The sequence below is a fragment of the Nyctereutes procyonoides genome, unplaced genomic scaffold, assembly GCF_905146905.1.
Source record: "Nyctereutes procyonoides isolate TBG_1078 unplaced genomic scaffold, NYPRO_anot_genome, whole genome shotgun sequence".
In the NCBI taxonomy this organism is placed as follows: Eukaryota; Metazoa; Chordata; class Mammalia; order Carnivora; family Canidae; genus Nyctereutes; species Nyctereutes procyonoides.
The window spans coordinates 9,740,916-9,764,401 of NW_026575121.1; the positions used below are offsets into that span (position 1 = coordinate 9,740,916).

General features: G+C 47.7%; 1 protein-coding gene across 2 annotated transcripts; it reads right to left on the bottom strand.

Moving 5' to 3' along the window:
* Positions 1 to 16,306: 16,306 nt before the first annotated feature.
* LOC129516595 (protocadherin-8) lies at positions 16,307 to 20,964 on the bottom strand. Of its 2 annotated transcripts, none has more exons than XM_055336088.1 (3): positions 18,431 to 20,964; positions 17,735 to 17,942; positions 16,307 to 17,249 (listed from the first exon to the last, which is right to left on the bottom strand). In XM_055336088.1, the coding sequence occupies exons 1-3, from the start codon at positions 20,768 to 20,770 to the stop codon at positions 16,876 to 16,878; spliced, it is 2,922 nt and encodes a 973-aa protein (XP_055192063.1). In that variant the 5' UTR covers positions 20,771 to 20,964; the 3' UTR covers positions 16,307 to 16,875. The 2 variants fall into 2 exon arrangements, with proteins under 2 accessions (XP_055192063.1, XP_055192062.1); XM_055336087.1 differs by having other exon boundaries at positions 18,140 to 20,964.
* Between the last annotated feature and the right edge of the window lie 2,522 nt (positions 20,965 to 23,486).

Consider the following 23,486-nt stretch of genomic DNA (forward strand, 5'->3'; position numbering starts at 1 on the left):
CATCAGTAGTGAGTAGTACGGTCAAACAATGCAATACACAGCAGCAGTTTCAAAAAATCTCTAAGACATAAGTGAAAAAATCGAGTTATAAAAATGCTACATTTATGTTATAAACACACATACAAATTACAATTATTTGCATACAAATGCATAGAAAAGGAACTCAGAAGATATATGCGTCACTTCTACTAGTCAGCATGTGGAATATGTAGATTATTCTTTCTAAGTTTGGTTTGACTTGTTTTTCTTACAATAACGGTTTAGGCAATGAAGACATTTATTTTTATTTATTTTTTTCAAAAAATGTGAATTTGTAATAATTTTTAAAAACACCAACCTTATTTTTCCAGTTTATAATGCTATTGGCAATATCTTAGTATTCTAGTTTCCTTACAAGCTTTTTAGTAGTGTGTATTTAAAAAAAATTTTTTTTAATTTGAGTATAGTTGATACACGAATGTTGCACATTAGTTTCAGGTTTATGATATAGTGATTGGACAAGTTTCTACATTATGCTGTGCTCACCAGGAGTGTAGCTACCACCTGTCACCATACAACACTGTTACAATATCATTGACTATATTCCCTATGCTGTGCCTTTATTTCTGTGACTTATTCATTCCACAACTGGAAGCCTGTATCTCCCATTCCCCTTCACCTATCTTGTCCTTCCCTCTCACCTCCTTCCCTCTGGCAACCATATTTGTTGTCTATATTTATAGGTCTGATTCTGCTGACAATAAAGACATCTATGCATCTCACATTGTTGTGTCTGGAGGTAGGTAGTCTGGTGTATGTATGGGTAACAAGTCAGTGATACTGAGAACTTTAGCTCTTTCTCTCTGCTCAGCTATCCCCCAGCGTGTTGGCTTTTTGTTCTTAAATTGATTGCAGGGGTTCCCAAACTTTCTCAGTTCATGAGGCTCTTTGTGTTTCAGGAATTTTTTCCAGGAGCCATTAGACAGAAAGAAAAACCCAACATTTCTGTTTATTGGGAAGTTGGATCCAAATGATTTAGTAAGAATTTATGTCCTAACAACTTAGTCACTGCTTAAAAAAATAATGTACATATGCCAAAAGAAAAATATTTTTATTTTACTGGTAAATAAATTGCAATTACATATACTAGTGAGATGTGTGCTTCTGCAGTTGGGCACTGCACAACTTCTCAAACCACTACTGTCAATTCTCATTTCATGTTGATTTTCACCTAGTACTTGTTTTTAAGTCACAGCAACTGCCTAAAACCTAGCTTCATTAAAGATATGCCATCAACAGGAAGGTAGTGCAATCTTCTCTTGAAACTCTGAATTGTCTTGATCTGGTAGTTTGCACCATGCTTACAGATGTTGGATATCATTGTTGTTAAAACTTTACCTTAAGGGGTGCCTGGGTGGCTTATTTGGTTAAGCTTCCAGCTCTTGATTTTGGCTCAAGTCATGATATCAGGGGTCTTGGGATGGAGCTTCATGTCCAGCTCTGCTCTCAGTGGGGAGTCTGCTTGAGATTCTCTCTCTTCCTCTGTGCACCCCCCACCTCTCTTTAAAAAAAAAAAGTTTACCTTGAAAATTTACCCCCCATGATGCCTTTGTGAATTCACTATGGCACTCCAGGGTGCCTCAGCACAGCACTTACGTAGTTTGGGAACCTTGAGTTTAATCCTCTTGTGATTGCAAAACAGTTGCCTCAGCTTCAAGTATACTTTTCTACACAGCAATGTTCATGGAAGGAAGGAAGTACAGGCTTTTTCGTTACTGCCTTTGAAACATTTTCAAGTTTATTGAGATATAATTTCATATTATGAAATGTGCCTATTTGGGGTTTATGGCTAGATGAGTTCTGACAAATGGGTAGATACAGAACATTTTCATTATCCCAGAAAGTGCTTTTGAGCCCCTTGCTGGGTAGTCCTCCCACCAACTCTCAGCCACCACTGATCTGCTTTCTATCACCAGTGATTAAATTGGTCTTTTCTAGATCCTTATAGAAATGGAGCATGTGGTCTGGACTCTGGTCTGTGTAATGATTTTGAGATTCACCCATGTTGTGGCATGTATTAGTGGTTCATTCCTTTTTATTGCTGGTTAACATCATTGTTTGAGTATAGCACGATTTGCTTATCCATTTGCCTGCTGGCAAATGGTTGGGCTGTTTCAAGTTTTGACTATTTTGAGTTAAGCTGCAATGGACACTGAGGTACAAGCCTTTGTGTACACATATGTTTTTATTTCTCTCAGATTCTTTCTCTATTATATATACTATATGTTATAGCATATAATGTAATGTTATATATATAAAATTATTATTGTGTTTTGTGTGTTTGTTTAGGGAGAGTAAAATTATTTCCAGAAGCACTCCAAGCAGACTTTCACTTGTGTATCATTGGCCAGTCCTGGGTCACCCTCATATGCCCCATGAAATTCCTAGAAGGAAGTATGAGGTCACCTTGGAGCAATCAATTCACATCCTTTGGGGCTGGGGGTTGAGGTCCTTTCTGAAGTTTGTTGACTCCTCAAATAAAACTGGAGTCCTACAAACACAGGAAAAAGGGAGGGATGGCTCTTGGGCATTAGTCAGCTGTGTCTGCCTCTTTGCTTTATCCATGAGTATTTTTACTACAGAATATGGTGGTAGCATTATTTATATATCACGGTAAGAGCCTTTTCTCTGATACAAAGGTGCTTAAGCAGATCCGTCGCTGATACATACTCAACAATTGTCCCAGAAATAAGCCAAGAAGAGAGAAACGTATTAAGAAAACCTTGACAGATAGAAAGATAATTGCTCTGGGGAATCTGATATGAGGGCAGGAGTGTCATATGGAGAGAATTTTACCAACTGGCTGCCAGATGTGGGCCTGCCCTGGGCTGAGGCACAGCTGGTCGGCCCTACAGTAAATCAGATGTGGGAGGCAAGTACCATCTGGCACATAAACTTGGCAGAGCCTGGAAAGAGAAGTTAACTCACGTGTGAAGTTATTATTATTATGGATGCACATGAACAGAGACCTGGCACCTGCAGCAGGGTGAGCTGCCTCCTTCCTTCTGGGCTTCTCTTCCACTGCTGCCACAGGGCAGCCATGGGGGGGCTCCTTGGCCCCTGGCCCCCCTGGCCCTCTCCAGCTCCCGAGGAGCTCTTCACTTTGCATTTCTCACCCCTCCCTCCCTGTGTTCTTTGCCTCAGAGTTTCTCTCCTTTCCTTGCTAGGCTTTTGAAATTCAGGGACCAGAGTTTATCTATTTTTATCCTCTCTTCCTGCTTCCAGCATTTGCCTTGGACAAAGTAGGTGCTCAATAAGTAGTGAAAATATCCTTGCCACAGATATTTTCAGGGATAAGAGGGAAGCATCGTGATAGTAGTGTTTCCACTTTGCATTTTTTGTGCCTATTTCCAGATATCTATCAATTGATGACATGTAAGGACTCCAGCAAATGTATCCTTAGTGTGTATTTCAGTTTGTAAACTTTGCCCTAAGACATCCCATTATTTCTAACTCTCCATTATCTGCAACTAAGAATCATAAACTGTTAGGCTTGAAAGTCAACTCTGAGGTGAGCATTTTCCAGGTAAGAAGCCCAGAGAGTTGAAAGACTTGCTCAAGGCCATTCTGGTGGTTGGTGGCAGAGTAGAAGAGTTATTTATAACCCACCTTATTCCTGTAAGGATTTAAGGCAGTTTCCAAGGATAACTAATTAGGTAAGATAGCAAAATCACAATTAATTAGGTGCAAAAGAAGAAAGCAAATAACCTAAAGATAAAAGTGAGGTCAAACAAAGGCTGCCCATGACAGGTTAGCCACACATTTGGCTCTAAATGTCTATACATCTAGGGGCACTGGGGTGGCACAGTCCATTAAGTATCTGGCTCAAGTCATGATCTCAGGGCTATGGGATCGAGCCCTGCATCGGGCTCCATGAGAAGTGCAGAGTTGGCTTGAGATTCTCTCTCCCGCTCTTTCTGCCCCTTCTGCTCGTTCTCTCTCTCTAAAACAAACAAATAAATCTTTAAAAAATGTCTATACATCGATACATCGATACATCAAAGCAAAAGGGAAACCTGGTCAGACACAAAATCCATGATATGCATGAAAGCAACACAACCCAGTAGCTCAGGGAAGCCCAGTTTACTATCGGTGCCAGTACCTGACAGGCATCGCCCATAAAAAGAGCTCTGTGTGTTGTAATGAAAATCCTCAACAACATTCTCATGGTGCACAAAGTGTCCCTTAGTGCAGGACCAGTGGCTGATGGCAACACAACAGAACTCATCCTGAAACAAGCTCTTAATTGTGGGTATAGGAGAGAACCAAGAATCATCCTGAATTGCCAGTGGAGAAAAGAAGCTCGCCAAACTGAGATGTGAAAGAATTTAACTCAGAATCCTGTGACATCAGGAGTACGACAATAATTACTGTTCTTAATTATGACCCAGAGGCACGGTAGACCCTAAAGTATTTTCTAAATCATCGGAGTGAAATTTTTAAAAAAAGGTTCATTGTGGTCTCATATTAATTTAACACTTAATTAGACAGTGTCATCTATTCTAGCTGTATGTCACATATTTGTTGTATCCCTTCAATTAGATTGTCACTTCTTTGAGTGCTGGGGTCCACATACAGGGAAAGAGCCATTTTACTTAACAAATGCAAGATGAATCCTCTAAGATTGATTTTAAAGGGGCAAATCTCTACATGAGGAGGGACTGCTGGGCTTTCCCACTGATGCTTCTCTGATGTAAATTTATATTGTTTCTACCACAGAAATGGGAGGTGGTACTGCTTTCTCCATTAGTCCCATCCCTCTGTTCTAGTCCCTTATTATCCCATAGCATATTTGAGACTAGTTTGAAATATTAAATAAGACCCTATAAAAGGCTTGAGGATAATGAGAGGAAAATAATTACAGTGAGTAACTTGAAACTATAGAATCTAAGTTACAACCATTACCAATATCAGCACCAACATGTACTGACAGTGTAATATAGGGATCAGGAGCCCAGATTCTGCTCTATGAACTATTTACTGTCCTTGGATAGGTTACTTAACCTCTCTGTGTGCCTCATTTTCCTCATCTGTAAAAGCTAATGATGGTACTTATCTCATACAGGTGTTGTAGGAATTAAACAAATTCTTATAACAGTGCACGAACATACCAAATATGGATAGGCTATTAATATAACTGAGTGCTTTCCTCAGCCAGGTTTAACTCAATCTTCATGTAATGGTCTAATTTAATGATTCTTAATTTTTGTTTCTATCTTAAGAATTATTGAGAACCCGGGACGCCTCAGTGGCTCAGTGGTTGAGCATATGCCTTTGGCTCAGGCCATGATCCTGGGGTCCTGGGATTGAGTCCCGCATCGGGCTCCCAGTGAGAAGCCTGCTTCTCCCTCTACCTGTGTCTCTGGCTCTCATGAATAAATAAATTAAATTAAAAAAAAAGAATTATTGAGAACTCAAAATCATTTTCATTTATCTAGGTTGTATCTCTCTCTATTAACTCAATGTATGAAGAATTGAAACAGAAATTTAGGTAATATTAATTAACTTAAAATAACAATAACAAATGCAATACATATTAACCAAATGACAATTATGAAAAATAACCATATTTTCAAAACAATTTCTGAGAAAGAGGCATTATTTTACATTTTCACCAATTTCTTTAATTCTGGCTAATAGAAGAGAATTGGAGTCTCATAATCATTTTTGTATTCAAACTGGTACAATATATTGTCTTGGTTGTATATGAGGAAAATCTGGCATTATACAATTATGTAGTTGGAGAAGAAGAGTATTTTACTGGATTTTTCTCAAAATTGTAGTCCTCTTTGATACTATACCAAAACTCTACAAGTGGTAGTTTCTTAAAGGCTAGTTGTTATGTGGAATCTGAAACCATACCAATGAACTTCTTCATCCTTTGTTACCTTAAAATCTATTCGTTTACCTGCCGCTTTGAATGAATCATTTACCCACATGTGACTTTTTAACATTGTGCGTTGATCACTTGGAAAATATTGACTTATTGATTTCTGCAGATCATCTATATTTTGAAACATTCATATTTGTTAATATAATTGCCAATTTCATTTAAAGTCTTTAAGAATTACATAATTGTCAAGCCCATAGGCTTTCCAAAATTCTAATTTTACCTTAAGAGTTTAAATTTTATTATTGAACAAGCACTGTCATTGCTGTCCTCAAAGCGACAGATTCACTTTACTCATCTTCAAGATGTCTGCCAAATACCAATCTGAATAACCATAGTTGTCTGCCAGTCATTCTTTCAGGTGAAAATGGTATTCCACAAAAAAGCAGCTAGTTCAGCTTGTGACTCAGTCACACTAATGCTTTTCCTGGAGACAGCCATTGTACTTCTGTTTGTAGCAAAAGTGTTCTTTTGTGCCTCCCATTTTGTCACAGAGAATATTAAAAAGACATACTCAATGATTGAGTAAATTTAATTAATAATTATTAGTGCTTCACCAAGGTCATTCTTGAGGACATTTTTTTTTTCTGCAAGTGTGAGGAATACGATGATTAGTACTCTGGGTACACCTGTCTTGATTCATGCTAAGGCACCAGTACTTTTTTATCCATCACTGCATCATCAGAGCAAATGTCAACACAGTGAAAAAGGGCAAATAACATCTTAGTGTTATTATGAAAATAGATACTCCCTTGTGGACCTTCCAAAAGATTCTAGGGGATTCATAGGGGTTCAATGTCCACACTTTGAGAATCACAACTTTTAACCCTTTACCTCCTAAGAGTTACCTCAAACCCATCCAGAATCCTTTATTTTCAGACCCAGTAGGTTGAGAGCCAGGCACTGCTCTGGTCTACCAGAAGGCCACAATCTGAATTCTTCTTTTCTGTCTCTTTCCTAGATGTTTGGTGCTTGAAAGGATAAGGTCCTTCAAAATAAAAAGGGACTGTGTCCAGTCCCAGGAGCATGGCCATGCTAGTCTGGGTGTGAATATCGTAAAGTCAATATTTATAAAGAGGTGCCTGTGTACAGCACTGAGGAGATGGCTCATGCTCTGTTGTCAGAGCTGACTTGGAGCCCCCACAGATCCTGGCCTAGTCCCAAGCTCCTTGTAATGCATAAACCCTACTCTGTAAGGGTTGTTCTTCTCGCCCCTCTACATAACTGGCTGAGTAGTGTCACTGACAATGAGGTGCCCCTTGGAGGAGAGATGGGCTGCCAGAAGCATTACCCATGTATCCCAGACCCTTATATGCTTCTCTCTGGCCAGGAAACCTCTATGCTCATGTCTTTAGGCTGTGATTATGTTCACCACTGGCATGTTGATATTTATCCTGCCCAGAGCAGCATTCAGATGGGGATAAGAAGTGAGGATGGGGGGAGGGTGGCATAGTAATAATATTGTGGGTTAAAGACCTATGGAAGCCCTGGGCATGCTAAGAAATGAAGTGATCCTTCAAAGCTGTACTCTTTTGTTGTGGTTAAAAAAAAATGAAAACCAATAACAACAAAGCAAACACTCGTGTCTCCAACCAACGGAAATTGACAAATGTTAATGTTTTGTCATGTTCATTGTAGATCTATTTAAATAAAAGAAATAAAACATTACAAACAAGATTTAAGTCTCCTAAGCCTATATCCTTTAAATATTCATTGCACATTTATTTTGAAGAATAGCAGTGAGAAAAGGCAGAGGATAATCATCCTCTCTTCCTTCCAGCAGTTCAGCTTTCTTCAAACTTCCCTGACCCATTCAGCAAATAAAAAGCAACACCATTAATGGACAAATATTCCTTAGAAGGCCAGTCAGCAGCTGATCTCCAACACCGCCCCACCCTTCCCTAATCCTAATATGCCAACCACATGCAGTTCTCTTTCTCAGAGGAGTCTGGAAACTAGTTGTGTATCTAGTTACATTTCACGGGGGTTTTGATGATGCTTCTTATAAACGGCTGTCCATGCACTGCTCAGGCCTGTCCATTCCTCCCTGTCTGGCCAGAGTTATGTGAGCCCACATGGATGACTTGGTCAAGCAAATTGGTGGCAGGCTGTGTCCTAGTCAGGAGTAAAAGAGAGCACAAACAACCCAGTCTTGCTCTTTTTTCTTCCCACATCTCCACAGCTACAGTAAATCAGATTGCCTGACATTTTTTTTTTAGCTGCATCTGAATCTAATACCATCAGACTAGAAATTTCCGTTATATCACTCAGCGCATGGCAAGAGCAATGGGCTTCTCTGAGTAGTGAAGCAGAAGAGCAGAAATGAATCACAGCCCCTTTGTATTCTAGAGCATGGGTCTGGGATGAGTGAATGCAGGAGGTTGGCCAAAACACAATCCCAGCAACTCAATTCCTAAATGATTTAAAATGAACATAAGCCTGAAGACTTACGTTGAATAAATATCTCCATTTAATAAGCATTGGAGAGAGAGGTGAGGTGGCAGGGCGAATGAAAGGACAGGGAGGATACCTGCTTCTGATAGTCTTTTGCTCTCAGTTTCTCTTTCTGTAAGATGGGGCCACTCATCATGATCAGTGGTAGAGGGCTGTCATTGTGGGCAGTATATTTTAAAAAATCTCTTGAAAAATACCCTACAACAAATCAAAGGCAATTTCACAGGGACAAGAGTTGGGTTTCATGCCATAAAAGGAGAAAATAATAGACCTAGTCTTCCAGATCAGTTAAGCATCCAGCCAGGAAAACAGAAATTATTCTGGCTCTTAGAAAACTAGAAGGAATTTAGGGGCTCTTACAAACTGAATGGAATAAGAACTAGAGTGCTAAACTTTCCACCATTTGAGAATGGGGTAGAGCAGGACAGGACCCTAAGAATACCTGGAGAGTAGAAGATGGGGCATACCAGGAATTTGTATAAACTAATAAGTAAGCTTGGGAGGAAACTTAAAGGCTACCGCATCTGACCTCCAAACCAGATCCTTTCATCCCTTATTCCATCAGCTGATTGTCATACCTTTGCTTGAAAGATTCCAGCGATAGGGAATTACCACCTCTTAAGGTACCCCATCTTAGTTTTGAGTATCATATATTGTTATCAATTGTTTACCAAATCTCTCCCATGAAACATTACTGCACGGAGTCCCTTCATCCCCTAATCTTTCCTCTCCGGACATGTCCCAGTTGTTTCAGGTCCCTGACAAGATGTACCATCCGGAGCTGTGCATGGCACTCCAGTGGGAGCCTAACCATCTACGAGCAGCATGCAATGACCATCAGCAGACTTTTCCAGGCCCCCTTTAACCTCTTCCAACATCTCTTTCCTGGAGTACTGAGGAGAGGTATGGGGAGGAAGGGATGAAGGTAGGTAACATGGTGCTGATGCTGTCTTGGTAGATGGGATGGGCCCTGCCTTTTGAGCTCCAAACTTCATGCTCATCACCTCACATGCTCTCTACTCAGAGGATTTCTGTTTGCTCTTTGTGCCTATGACAATCACAGAGTTCAGTATTCTGGAGACACTGGTAACAGGTTATATTCTACAGCCGAAATACTCCTGGATAAAACCTGATAGACTCACAGAAGGTATGTCTTGGCTCTACACTGCACTAATCTCCACAGTGCAGTGAGTAGTTCTCAGAGGGTGGTTCTTAGACCAGCAGCAGTAGCATTACCTGGGAACTTGTCAGAAATGCAGTTTATAGGACCTCACTCCAAACCTATTGTATCAGAAGCTACTGGATTGGGGCCCAGCACTCTGTGTTTTAACGAGCCCTCCAGGTAATTCCGATTGGAGAAGCACCACTAGAGTTGGTATCCCACCAACATGCACTCACCCGTGGAGCCTGTACACTCCTTCCCAGCTGCTGTGAGTAGTCAAAGGCTCATGATGGCTCCCTTCTCAGGAGAGCCTTCTCCTACCCACTTATGCTGGCTTCTCTTCCCTTCTCCTGAGAGCACTTTTTCAATAAGTGATTTTCACAAGGATCTCCATCTCAGGCTATGCTTCTCAGGAACAATCACCCAAAGTTACATGGGGAATTGAAGGATTTGTGCAGATACTTAAAGTTCCATATGGGTACCTGGAAAAATCTAGATAATTTTGTAGAATGGTATCTTTCCTAGGTTTTGTATGTAGATATAGTCTGGAAATTGCCCCGCCAAAGTGCTAGGGAGGAACTCGAGAGACAGAATGGTGAAATTGAATTTCTTTAGTGTGAGAGGATGGCTGACCTAGCTCTTAGCATTCTTGCTGCATTTCAGCATCTTCATTAGTTCATTCTCAGACCTCAGTGAGGCCGGTGATTAAGGGCTTTTGGCTGATAAGCGAATGAATCATGAGGAGGTTAAGTGATGGCTGAAAGTCAGTTGCTGAATAAAATTGAGATTCCATCTCCACCTACTCACCTACTACTGCCAACAGCCCAGTTCTTCCTCTGATCTAGTGACATTCATTAGAAGCAAACCATCACCTCCTTGACAGCTCCTTTCCTAAAACTGATAGGAAGAAAAATTAGCAAACTAGACAAAAGTCTCAATAAAATTGGAGTGTAATATCCAACATTTAGCATAGAAAACACCGAGATGCTTTCGTCCACTGTATGGTTTGCTGTGTTTGCCTAGAACAAAGCGTAGATTTGCCAATTGTTTGTGTTTGGGCCATGTTGCTTTAGATACCAAAAGGAACAAGACCACATCAGATCTCCAGATATATGGCGCCTACACACTTCTAGGAATGACTGAGTTGGGTCTCAGAGATGCTGCTTCATTGAGACTGGGTGATGGGGAAGACTGTATCTTCATTAGGAAAGGAGGCTTGTGTCTGGTCAGGGCTGGTGCTATTTTTGTGGCCTTCAGCACTCCTGCAGTCACTAGGCCTGCTGGGGTGGATGAGATGCTGAATCTGTTCGTCATGTCTGATTTGGAGGCATATTTAGTACAGTCCCCTTGTGGAGAGGTATGTTGACTTGTAGATGCAGAGTCTCTTGGCTATGGTGTGTAACCATGACCTTTTGTGCTTGGCTCAGTAAATCATTTCATTCAGCAAGTGCTTTTTTTTGAATCCTGATTATGAGCCAGCCAGGTGCTGGAGATAGAGAGATGAAAGACACAGCCAGTCCTTGATTTCCCGAGCCAACCTGAGGAGATAGGTATGCAGAGCTGCAATTGCCCTCAGTTTAGTAAGTGTTAAGGAAGCACGCAGGAGATGCACCATGCCCAGTCTGGCTGGTGGCTGGGAGAAGGGGTGAAGTGATTCTTGAGCAGTCTTGAAGGATCAGAGGAAAGGACCATAGAAGATGAAGGTGGAGGGGGGTGGTGAGGAAATGGAAAGCCAGTCATGGCAGAAAGGTAGTTCCTTGTGGCTGAAGCAAGCACCAGGTGTGCATAGCAGGGCAGCTGGTGGGGAGGAAGGGTAGCAACAGGGACCCAGTCTGGGGAGGGAGAGAGGAAAGGGACCAGAGCACCAAGGGCCTGGGATGCCATGGACAGCACGGCAGACTTTATCCTAAAGGTGATGGGAAGTCACGCAGGTATTAATCAGTAGAGTGAAGAGAGCAGATGTTTAGAAAAGGTCTTTACAGAAGCAGCGTGGAGGCTGGAGTGGAGGGAGACGGGCAGAGCCGATACATTTGTACTGGAACCCAGGAATGACATAATAAGAGTTTGAATAAGGTGCTATTTCTTGTTTTGTATTAGACAGAAGTCGGTTTTAATCCCAATACCTCCTGGGATTAGCTGTGTGACCTAAGGCAAGTCACCTTACCTCTCCCCATATGCAAGATGGCTTTTTGGGGACTTAGCTAGAAAAGTTGTGAGGATTGAGTGTAAAGTGCTTGGTATGGTGCATAGAGCACAGTAAACATGAAAAAATGATGTCTCTGTTCTTGTTCTTATGCTGCCATCCTGATCTGGACAGTTCCCCTAAAAGAAGGCACTGAAGCAGGGACTTGGGTGCAGGAAATTTATGCAGGAGGTGATCCCAGGAAGCACAGGTGGCTGAGAAAAGTGAGGTAGGGAGAGAGGAATGCCAACAAGGGATGGAGGCAGATTCACTTGAGGCTCTCAGGGGAACTGTGGAGAACACAACTCCAAATTGTCCCTTCAGGGGCACCTGGGTGGCTCAGTCGGTTAAGAGTCTGCCTTCAGCTCAGGTCATAATCTTGGGGTCCTGGGATTGAACCCTGTATTGGGCTCCCTGCTCAGCGGGGAGTCTGCTTCTCTCTCACCCTACAATCTTCTGTTTTTTTTTTGTTGTTGTTTTGTTTTTTGTTTTTTTTAGAATATCTTAAAAAAATTTGTTTTTATTTATAATAGTCACACACAGAGAGAGGCAGAGACACAGGCAGAGGGAGAAGCAGGCTCCATGCACTGGGAGCCGGACGTGGGATTCGATTCCGGGTCTCCAGGATCGCGCCCTGAGCCAAAGGCAGGCGCCAAACCGCTGCGCCACCCAGGGATCCCTGTTTTTTGTTTTTTTAACACAACTGTTACTCTAAGAGACTGGAAAGCTGGGGGTGTTTAGCCACCAAACTCATCTCTAATTGGCTGAGGGTTGCCTCTACAGATCTTATATATCCTGTACTTCCAGGTAGCTCTGTGCACAGACCGAATAAGCTTCTGTGGCCCCACCGGTGTTGGGGGTCCCAAGCCTTCAGGAAGTCCCAAGCAGCAGAGACAGACATTTGCAGTAGAGGCTATCACAGTGTATCCCGAAGTGTCCTCTGAAGCTCAGGTGGATTCAGAGTGGGGACTTGGATAGAGCATCCTATCTGCTGCAGTGGAGTGAGGGAACAGTGAAGAAGGTATGTAGAAAACGGAATCGATAGATCTTGGTGAGTTGAGGAAACTAATAGGGTAGAGTCTTCAAATGACGTGTATTTTGGGTTTCATCTATAAACTGCAGTCCTATTTATTGAGTTTAAAACAATCGCCCCGGGGGTAGTCTGTGTGTGTGTGTGTGTGTGGGGGGGGTAATGGTGGCCGGGAAAGGAGGAGGAGGATGATTTTCATTTGGACACACTGAGCCCAAAGTGCCCACAATATAGCCGCATACCATAGTGGGTTGGCAAATGGAATTTCCCTAATTCACATTAAACTATGTGGGTTTCACTCTGACATGTTGACATGTCTTTTACAAGTTTTGTGGGAGCAAATCCTGTACTCTGATAATGAGTAAAGACTTTTTGCGGGCAGTCCGGGTGGCTCAGCAGTTTAGAGGTGCCTTCAGCCCAGGGCCCAATCCTGGGTCTCCAGGATCGAGTCCCATGTCGGGATCCCTGCATGGAGCCTGCTTCTCCCTCTGCCTGTGTCTCTGCCTCTCTCTCTCTCTCTCTGTCTCTCGTGAATAAATACTTTTTTTTTTTTTTAAAAAAGGACTTTTGCCCACCGGGGTGAAAAGGCACATTTAATCTGGTGGTTTAAGTGATAGGTTTAAAACAGCCTGGTGTCTCTTTCTACCTGCTGTTCACTTATTAGGTGACTTTGAACCTGTTGGTGAATTCCATTGCAGATTATTTTCCTCTAAAGAAAGAGAATAATAGATACTCTCTTGAGTTATTGCATAGCTGTTGAAAACTAGACAGCATTTTCAAAGCCCTTCTGAGTTGTTGGAAAGCACAGTGCCCCATCGAGCATTGTATTACCTTGCTTCAGTTTGCTCTTAAAACTTACAGCATTCCAATTATCCTGTTGTTACTGAATTCGATACTAAAGCAAATATGCTTGTTTTCGAAAATGGAATTTTTAGATGATAAAACCTTATATGTGCCAAGTGAGATAAGCCAGATAGTTAGCTAATTATGGCATGGAACTCATCCTGATTATATATATATTTTTTCTCTCCACGTGCATATATATTTGTATTGAAGATATGCATCCTGTTTTCACTCTATTTCAGAATGCATTTTTCAATAGATGTTGAAACCACTTACATTTTAATTTTCTGAAGTGGTTTCTTTGATGGATATTTTATTATAGGAAGTGTAGGACATTCAAGTCAATGGGGCTGGATACAAAAATATGAAATAGGTAAAGTCTGGCTTAAGCTTTCTCTTTCAAGGTGAACTCCTACATCCCCAAGGGCTTTCCCATGTCCCAGCGCTCACTGCCAAAGTGCCCAAGGGTTGTTGGCCTCCACTTCCAAAAACCCAGGTGTTGGTGGGACGGTCACAGATCTCTAAGGTTTGTGAACTGGCCTGTGATGTTTACTTTAGCCGTACTTGTTTGTAGAGTGTTGCGTATACTCGAGCTTCTGGATTACACATTGAAAGTGGGAGAAGTAGAGGAAGCAAACCAGTAGCAGGACAAGGCCAGACATCCTGAATCTGTCATCTTCCTTAGTGGTGGGACTGCACAGATAGTTATGGTAGAGACTGGCTTTCAAAGAAGGTAAGGAAAGAGGAAGCTGGAATGTAGCAAGTGTTACCATGGGCTAGGCATTGACTGAAGTACTCTGTTCATTTAATTTAATAAAGCAGCACATTTTCTTAGGACTGTGCTTGAAAGTCAACATTTCTAGAAAAAAGCATAAAGCCTCTTTTATCCAACTCCCATTTCTCCGAGAGTTCCTGCTGTTGGCCCTTAAAGACCTCCTCCTTCTCCTTCCCTTCTCCTCCCCTTCCTTTTTTGTTTGTTTAAACAATTTTAAGGACTGAATTGTATATCTGATTTTTTTTTAAGTTCCAAGCAAAAATAAGGTTTCTAATGGTCATTACTCTAAGGGAAAAATATGACAGTGACGTCATAGAGGTTTTGACAACTGATTTTTTGGGGGTAATGAAATAGTTTGTAGCTACAAAATAAAGTAATGACAATGACATTATTTTACTTTTGAAGGACATAAGCAGGCAAACACATTCAGAGATTGGATGCTTTTAGACTGTAGCGTGGGATTATTCATTCTTTATTTTGCTTCGTTACTCACTCTGCATTTGATGGGACAAGCTCAAGCATAAAGATTTAGATGTTAGAATGGGCATTCTCCCTAGGGGTCTCTCTGCTGGGGGCTGATCATCATGGCTCTGGAGCTGTCTGATAACCTAGTCATATCCACAATTTTTTTTTTTTTTGAGAACCCAAGGTCTGGGGAGTCCAAGCTTGTCAGGCGCATGCTCAGCTGAGCTCCCTGCAGAAACCACTGAACTCTGTGCAGGCCGTGGGTGGCAAAGCACTTGTGTGTGCCCACCCTGCTGTTCAGCTTGGAGCCACCACTGGTTTCAATTATGACTTCAACAGGCAGCTTTGAGGGCTCCTCTATTCACTACAGTGCCTCACACTCTATAATTAGTAATAAAGGGACACAGGCACTTCACAAATATAAAGGGCTAAACAATAATCAGGCAGCAAAGGCAATGCATCGGGACTTATTCACCTCTGTGTTTCTTTCAAGTTAAACAAAACAAAACAAAAACCTTCTTGTTGCTTCATTTTATTTTCTTGACTTGAATAATCTGGGTTTGAACCTCATTCTGGCCATTGACTAGCTGTGTGACTTTGGGCATTTTACCTACCCTTGCTGTGCCCTAGTTTCCTCATTTGTAAATCTCATGGGGGGAAGTTTGAGGCTTAAATGAGATAATTCCTGCGGAGGGCTTTGTGAGGATGTTGGCTCATATTAAAGCTTGCTCAGTAAATGTTAGCCTTCATTATTATCATTTTAATTTCAAATGAAATGAATGGAGTATAAGACATAGACATAGGTCTTTTGAGTGTCTTTTAAAAACCTTCCATAGCAAACATTAAGTTCACACAGACACACAAATAGGTGGGTATAATTAACCTCCTACCTCCACAGGTACCCATGCCAGCATTGACAAGGATCAATATTTTATCAGTCTTGCTTCATATAGCCCCTTGTTTTCTCCTAGAAAATTTTAAAGCAAATCCCAAGTACGTCATTTCACCCATACATTTGAGCGTATTTTTACTATTAACATCCTAATATGCTAAGAGCTCCTTGAGACTATGTCTCCTTAACCTCGAACCCCAGCTCTTAGGGGAGTTACTGCAGTTAGTAAAAACTCAACAGACGTTTGATTGGTGAATGAACAGCCCAAACAGCTCCCTCTACTTTTTGTAGATGCTCCATAAATATCCGTTGAGTGAATAAATGAGAACAAAAATTTTTATAGAGTGCCTGATGTAAATGGAAATGCACATGATTTCCAAAATAAAGTATTTTTAATACTCAGATGAGGCTTTCCAATACTTGAAAGTTTAATATTGCTGTGAATATTAATAATGCCCAAATAATTAGCACTTGAAAGAAGGTTTAATTCTGGCACTCAGATTATTTGTGAATGTCTAACTGTAGGCAGCTTCATGGAAAGCAATTAGCAGATTCTTCAAACACATGACAAATCCTTTATTACTGTGCTTATAAGTGACACGGTTCGGTTTACAGAAAACCAAAAGTAATTAAATAACATTGAACTTGGAATCTACCACAGACGCAAGATATACAAGGTATACTTGGCAAGGCAAAAATTCTCAAACACTAGGTTGTTTCAGGTGAAAGATAAATTTCCATTTTAAGTAATTCCCACATTTTTTTTTTGTCTTACAGACAGTTCCTTTGGCAATAACTTCCACTTTAGCTTTTATTATATAAAAATATAACAAAATTTCATTATATACAAACATTACATTACACAATGTACAGGTTAAAAACACTAAGAAAATGGCAAGCTGCAAGTGAAATTAAAGTCAATAGCATGATAAAAATTAAATACTGCACACATTTCATAAAAATTACATTAACTACATTTTTGTTTGCAAATACCAAACAGTACCAATGTGATTGGAAATAGCTTCCAACAGCTTCATTTTAAGGCACATCTTGCATATTTATATGTACAACACTGAAACCAGTCAATAACTTAGGGGCTTCTCGGAGTGACCTGTATATGTTGTGAACACATGCAGCGTGGGATTACACATTTTCATTGGCTTCCTTCTTTGGGGACAGGTACCTGCCAGGGGGGGACTGATAGAGGGGTACCCCGATCTCCTGCAAGTCTGGGAGCCTCCCCGGACGGGGAGGGGAGAGCAGAGTGACTGTCCTGTCATAGTCCCTATGCAGCACTTTCTCATAGACGCTCTGCAGCCCCACCGTCTTGGGCAGCTGGGCCTGGTAGTAATGGTCCCTGCGCAGAGGATCCCGAGGCAGGGACGTGCTCTTACAGAATGTAGACATCTGGGCTGGCGGGTGAGGTGGGGGATGCGTGTTGGGCCCCCCGCATGACGGGCTCCAGCAGCGGTCAGAGTGGCCCAGGATCTTACACTCGGCGGTACACGCCCACAGTCCTAGCATAAAAGAGAAAGGGAGAGAGCCTGGTGATTATTACCGAGATGGCACACAGCTACGCCTCCCTCTTCAGAACGTCAGGCAGGGTCAGGGCGGGGCTGAAAAGAAAAGCAAGCAGGATGAGGGTGAACGCGGGATTCAGGATTTGAAACACCGCTTCCTACGCTTCCTATAAAGCCACCTTCGTGTGAAGTCGGCTCAGCTTCTTTTGCCGGAAGCAAGTGAAAACCCCGAGGGGCAGAACTGTCCTCCTCAGGTAGCTAGAGCATCACCCCTGCCTGCACCTTAGCAGGATGGGAGCGTTCTTTATTCAAGTGGTGGAGCTGCCTCGATGTGGCATTTTGAAATCAGCCGAGCTCGGGGACTGGAAAAAGTGGGGTGGTGGGTGGGGGTGGGGGTGTTGGCTGGGAACGGAGATGGACAGGAGGGCGGCAAGGGAGGGAGAGGAGGAGAGCTGAACTTGGCAGGGGAGAAGAGCCCTCACCGCTCTGCATGTGGTTGATGAGATCCTTTTTCAGAGCGTCCCCGCTGATGTCGGAATCGCTGTCGTTGAAGTCGCTGTCCCCTTTACCGCTGTCTTTGCCGCTGAACTTCTCCGCTTCCCGGCCCGAGATGGTGTTGAAAGAGTGTCCTTTCCAGACCGCCACAGGGGGCGCCGGCTCCTTTCCGAAGCCCGGGGAGGCACCGTAGGGCTGCAGCAAGGGATGGGGGATGCGGAGCGGGAGGGGGAGAGGAGGGGAGGTGGGGTTGGACAAGAAACAAACAAAACAGGTGCGACAGGTTAGGCATCTCCGGCGCGGGCACACCCAGGCCCCTCCCCCAGCCTGTCCCGTCCCCCAGCCTGTCCGCGCAGCACGGAGGGGGGCGCCCGGCCGAAGGAAGGCCTCACCTCGGCGTGCGCGCCGCGGAGCCGCTGCTGCCCCTCGAAGTGACAGGAGCTTTCCCCGGTGGCGCTGCCGCCCTCCGAGCCCGGCACTTCGGCCGCGGCGACCGCGGGCGGGGGCGGGTCGGCCGCGGGGCTGCCAAAGGGCGCTTTGCCGCTGCCAGGGAAGGTGAGCACGTCGAACATGTTGGGCCTGGGCCCGGCTCCCCGGGCAGCCTCCTCCGGGGAGCCGGGAGCCGAGGCTCCGCCGCCCGCCGCCCCGGGCCGCTCTTCCCGGCGGGCCCCCCCTTTGCGCACCTCCTTCTTGCGGCGGTTGCAGGTGGTGGCGATGGCGATGATGGCGGCCAGCAGCAGCGTGCAGCTCCCGGCCAGCACGATGATGACGATCAGCGGCGTGTCCCACTGCAGCGCCGGCCCCGACGCCGCGAGCCGCGAGCCGGGCGGGCGAGATCGCTCGGGGCCCCCCGCGCTGGCGGGCGCCACCAGCCCGCGCCCGCCGCCCGCGGTCACCACGAAGCTGACGGTGGCGGTGGTGGAGAGCGGGGGGCGGCCGCCGTCGGACACGACCAGCAGCGCCCGGAACGCGCGGCCCGGCGGCTCCTGCGAGAGGTCGCCGGTGAGCACGATCTCCCCCGTGCGGCGGCCGATGGCGAAGGCTTCTCGCGGCTCCTGCTGCAGCAGCTCGAACGCCAGCTCCCCGTTGGCCCCGTCGTCCGCGTCCCGAGCCTGCACGCGCGCCACGGCCGTGTCCCTTGCCGTGCGCCCGGGGACCGCCACTTCCAGGGTCCCGTTGGCCGGCGCCGGGTGCACCAGGACCGGTGCGTGGTCGTTCTGGTCCAGCACCCGCACTTGCACCAGGGCGCTGCTGGAGAGCTGCGGGGAGCCTCCGTCGCTCGCCTGGATGCGCACGTCGAGCTGGCGCAGCGTCTCGTAGTCGAAGCTGCGCAGCGCGTAGATGGCCCCGGTGGCCGGGTCCACCGACACGTAGGTGGACACCGAGCCCCCGGCACGGCCCACTTCCGCCTCCAGCAGCCGGTAGGTAACCTGGCCGTTGCGGCCCAGGTCCGGGTCCCGCGCGGCCACCGTGGCCAGGTAGGCGCCGGGCGGGTTGTTCTCACGCACCGACACCTCGTAGACTGGCCGCGTGAAGAGCGGCGCGTTGTCGTTCTCGTCGCTCACGCGCACGGTGTAGGGCCGCACGGTGCGTAGCGGGGGCGCGCCGCGGTCCTCGGCCACCAGCGTCAGGTTGTACTCGGCGATGCGCTCGCGGTCCAGCGACGCCGCGGTCACCACCAGGTAGCTGCCCGCGTAGGCCGGCTGCAGCCGGAAGTGCTCGTGCCCGTAGAGGGCGCAGCGCACCTGCCCGTTGGCGCCCGAGTCCCTGTCCGAGGTGCTGACCAGCGCCACCAGGCTCTCGCGCGCCGCCCCCTCCGGCACCAGGGAGACGGCGCCCGCCTCCGGCGTCCCGGGCCCGGTGGGCGAGGTCGCGTCCGCACCCCCGAGAGCGGCGGCGGCGGCGGCCGCGGCGAAGGGAGAGGCGGCGGGTGCGCCCGGGGCGGCCAGCGGGGTGATGGCGATGTCCGGAGCGTTGTCGTTGACGTCGCGGATGCGCACGATGACCTTGCAGGTGGAGGCCCGGGGCCCGGGGCCGCGGTCCTGGGCGCGCACGTCCAGCTCGTAGGTGTCCTGGCGCTCGTAGTCCACGGGTCCTGCCAGGGTGAGGCGGCCCGAGCGCGGGTCCAGGCGGAAGAGGCGGCGCGCCTCGGGCGGGGTGCGGGCCCCGAAGGCGAACACCACGTCGCCGTTGGGGCCCTCGTCGGGGTCCGCCGCGTCCAGGTCGAGCAGCAGCGAGCCCACGGGCGCGTCCTCCGCCAGCTCCACTTCGGCCACCGCGCCCTGCGGGAAGGCCGGGCTGTGGTCGTTGGCGTCCAGCACTCGCACGCTGAGGGCGGCCGTGGCGGAGCGCGGCGGGCGGCCGCCGTCCTGGGCCACCAGCTCCAGGCTGTAGGCGGCCTGGCTCTCGCGGTCCAGCTCCTGCAGCAGCACCAGGTCCGCGCACTGGGCGCCGTCCGCGCGCGTCTGCAGTTCCACGCGGAAGGGGCTGTGAGGCTCGGCCAGGCGCACGCTCTGCAGTCCGTTGGCCCCCACGTCCTCGTCCACCGGCACCTCCAGGGGGATGCGCGTGCCCACGGCCGCGCCCTCGGACACCTCCACGGGGATCTGGGCCCGGGGGAAGCGCGGCGCGTGGTCGTTGATGTCCCTCACCTCCACCTCCACGTGCACCAGCCGGAACTGCTCCTGGGAGAAGCTGACCACGTCGAAGGCCAGCACGCACTGTGGCGCTTGGCCGCACAGCCGCTCGCGGTCCAGGCCCGCGTCCCCGACGGTCAGCTGCCCGTCGCCCTCGCGCACCCGGAGCAGCGAGCTGTTGAACTGCTTCATCAGGCGGAAGCTGGTGTCTCCGGACACTTTCATATGCAGGTCCTCGGCCAGGGTCCCGATGACCGTGCCGGGGGCGTCCTCCTCGAAGGTGCTGTATCGCACTGTCTTGCTCTGGGCCACCGAGAGCACCCAGCAGAGGCTGAAGAGCTGTAAAGGGAGAAGGCAGGGGCTGCCCCCGCGCCCCGCTGGACCCATGCCGCCAGCCCCGAGCGCTGGTCCAAGAGGCTGAGCGATGATTCCTCCCTGGTTCGCGGGTCCCGGGGTGAGTCGCAGGCTCCTAGGAGCACGCTCTCGGCGAGCCCCGTGCGGGAGGTCTGCGGGCTGCAGCGCGAGGTCCCGGCGGGCTCTGGGGACGCGCGGACCCGCCCCCGCTGCACACCGCTGCCTGCCCTCCCGCGGCTGGAGCTGCGCCGCCGCGCGCCGCCTCCGCTTTTATAGCAGCCGATATGCAAATCGCCAGAGCCGGGCAGCCAATGGCAGCTTCGCGCTCGCGCCGCTCCTACGCCAGCCTCTGACAATCCCTTTAATGTGGAAAGGCTTAGAGGGGAAAACACGAAAGGAAAATTAGGGAATCTTTTCTTTGTTTCTTTAACTCCTTTCGCCTTTTTTTTTTTTTAAATTTCCTCCTTTCCTGTCAACGCCCTGAATACAGAGGAGTTGGCACAGGTCGCCCAGAGTCAAAGGAGTGGATGCTTTTGTTAATTGTGTCCGTCCGGAGCCCACTTTTCCAGCTGAGAGCAAACACGCTGGGGTTTCGCCCCAATAGCTCGGGACCACCCCCCCACACACCCCGCCCACTTTTTTTTTTTTTTTTTTTTTTTTTTGCCTTTTGTACCTTCGAAGTTTACGATCCTCGGCTTTTTCTCCACCGACTTGCTCAGCCCAGTGAGGTCTTCCTATACAGCCTTCTCTCCCAGCTTCCCAAGGCGCTCGGCAGTACCGTGTCGATTTAGGAAATCCCAAAGACGAGGGGAAATTGATTTTATTCAAAATTGTGATTTGCTCGTGTGAGCCTCGGCGATCAGGGCTGCCACTTGCCTTTCAGAAAAGAGCTCTGCGATGTGTTAGTATGCATGTCACTGTCCAAATGGCTTTCTTAAGCCCTGGGCCGCTAGCAGGCCAGGGGAAAAAAAAAAAGGTTCCAAATAGGATTTAGCATAAGCTTGAGGAGATTTGGAAAGATTTCAAAGATCAGACTGTATCAAAGGCTTATGAAGCCCTCGTTAGCAGTGGAAATAGAATGGCATGGCAGGCGATCCCATTGGAGGCCCCAATGTCTGTATTATTTCACTGTGACAAGCTAAGGGGAGAGAAAGTTGAACAGTTTCCACAGCGGAGTTGGGCTAACTTGAATATAATGAGCAAACGCCACATGTATCCATTATGTTCCTCTATTCATCCCCAATCACTGCCATAACTCTCCGGCTAAACGGTGATGGGCGCTGAATTCCACACAATACCCGGCTCGTATTAAAGTGCATTTAGAGAACTTTCCCTCCTGATGCCTGGTTCCGCTTATTTAGAGGATTTTCTTTCTGTCCTAATAGGGCTGCTCCGAGAAGCAACACTCATCCCGTTCCAGAAGAACAAAATCACAGCATGACGTTGAAACCTGGCACGAACCTGGGGGAACTTAACCATCTGCCTGCAAACGTGTGGAGCTTCGGTATTGCCAAACTCTGGGCTGGGCGGATCCCGCCCCGGCCCCCCCCTCCCGGCCAGGCTGGGCGAGGCCCCCCCACAGGTAGTCCTCCCCCCCCCCTCAGAATCCGAGAAGACCCGGGAGTTGGAGCTCCAAGCAGGGACAAGACGACTTCTTATTGAAGAGCTTTATGGAGCAGGTTATGCAAATACACACGGAGGAGGGGTAAAAACAAAAGCCACGCACTGGAAGAATTTTTTTTTTAAAAGGCGATGGATTTGATAAGCAGACTGCATTTAGGGAGCGTTCTTCCGAATCCAGATTTTAGTCCTACTGTCAGCATCCATCTGTGTTTTCCTTTTGCTCAAACCCGAGGGAATGCATCCTGAGGTCTTTTCAGAACACCTTCGGGAGGTTTTCCCGCCCCCTACTTCCTCCCGAAGTAGGGAGACCACGCAGGGGAGGCGGGGTGAGGGGTGCAGCGGGGGTGGGGGAGAATGAAGTAGGAGCCCTGGAATTGCCAAAGGGGGGAAAATGCAGCCCCAGCGATCAATAAATAAGAGCTCTTCTGAGATTGGGAAGAGGGCGGGGCTGTGGGTAGCTGGGGGCTTCCCTAGCGCGTGGGTGACCCTGGGTTCCTTTCCCCCTCCTCCACCTTGCTGCCCTGGTATTGCTAAAAGCAGCGAAGCCAGGTACTGCAGCGGCGCAGGCACTAGGGAAAGGCGACGCCCCCTGCAGGAGCCCGATTCCCAGCCTTCTCTTCCCCTTTCCCCCCCACCCCGCCCAGCTGCCAATTAAGAGCTTGCTCTCCCTGTGCTGCAGCAGAGGGACCTTCCTCAGGGGTATGCACAGCCGAGAGAACTTTCTGTCTTCTGTCCGCGCCTCGCAGCACTCCCACCCCAGCCTGGGGCCTGCAGGTGACCTTTAGCGCTCTTAGGGTCCCGGCCTCCCCCTCATTATGCCCTTCCCGGGGCAGCCGGGACGCGGACAGATTCAGAACCCGGCGGTCGGACAGCGGCCTCCCCGCGGCCGCGGCTGTAACCCCGGGAGGTCAGCGCAGCGCGGAGCCGAGGACGTGGGGAGCGAGCTGGGGAGGGTGGGGGCAGCGGGACCGGAGTCGCAGAGAAAAGGATGCTTTGAGCTGTTCCCGGGAGTAGACAGCTGGCTAGAGCACGGGCGCAAGTGGCTGGAAGCCGGGCCCCAGCCTGCGCCCCCTGCGCCCCCTGCGCCCCCGCGCCCCTCCGTTCTGGGCTGGACCCCAAAGGACCC

Coding starts and splice junctions, on each gene's coding strand:
- LOC129516595 (XM_055336087.1), bottom strand. CDS start 20,770: ATGGGTCCAGCGGGGCGCGGGGGCAGCCCCTGCCTTCTCCCTTTACAG. Junction 17,943..18,139: donor TCCGCGGCGCGCACGCCGAG/GTGAGGCCTTCC, acceptor CCCTTGCTGCAG/CCCTACGGTGCCTCCCCGGG. Junction 17,250..17,734: donor CATCAACCACATGCAGAGCG/GTGAGGGCTCTT, acceptor CTTTTATGCTAG/GACTGTGGGCGTGTACCGCC.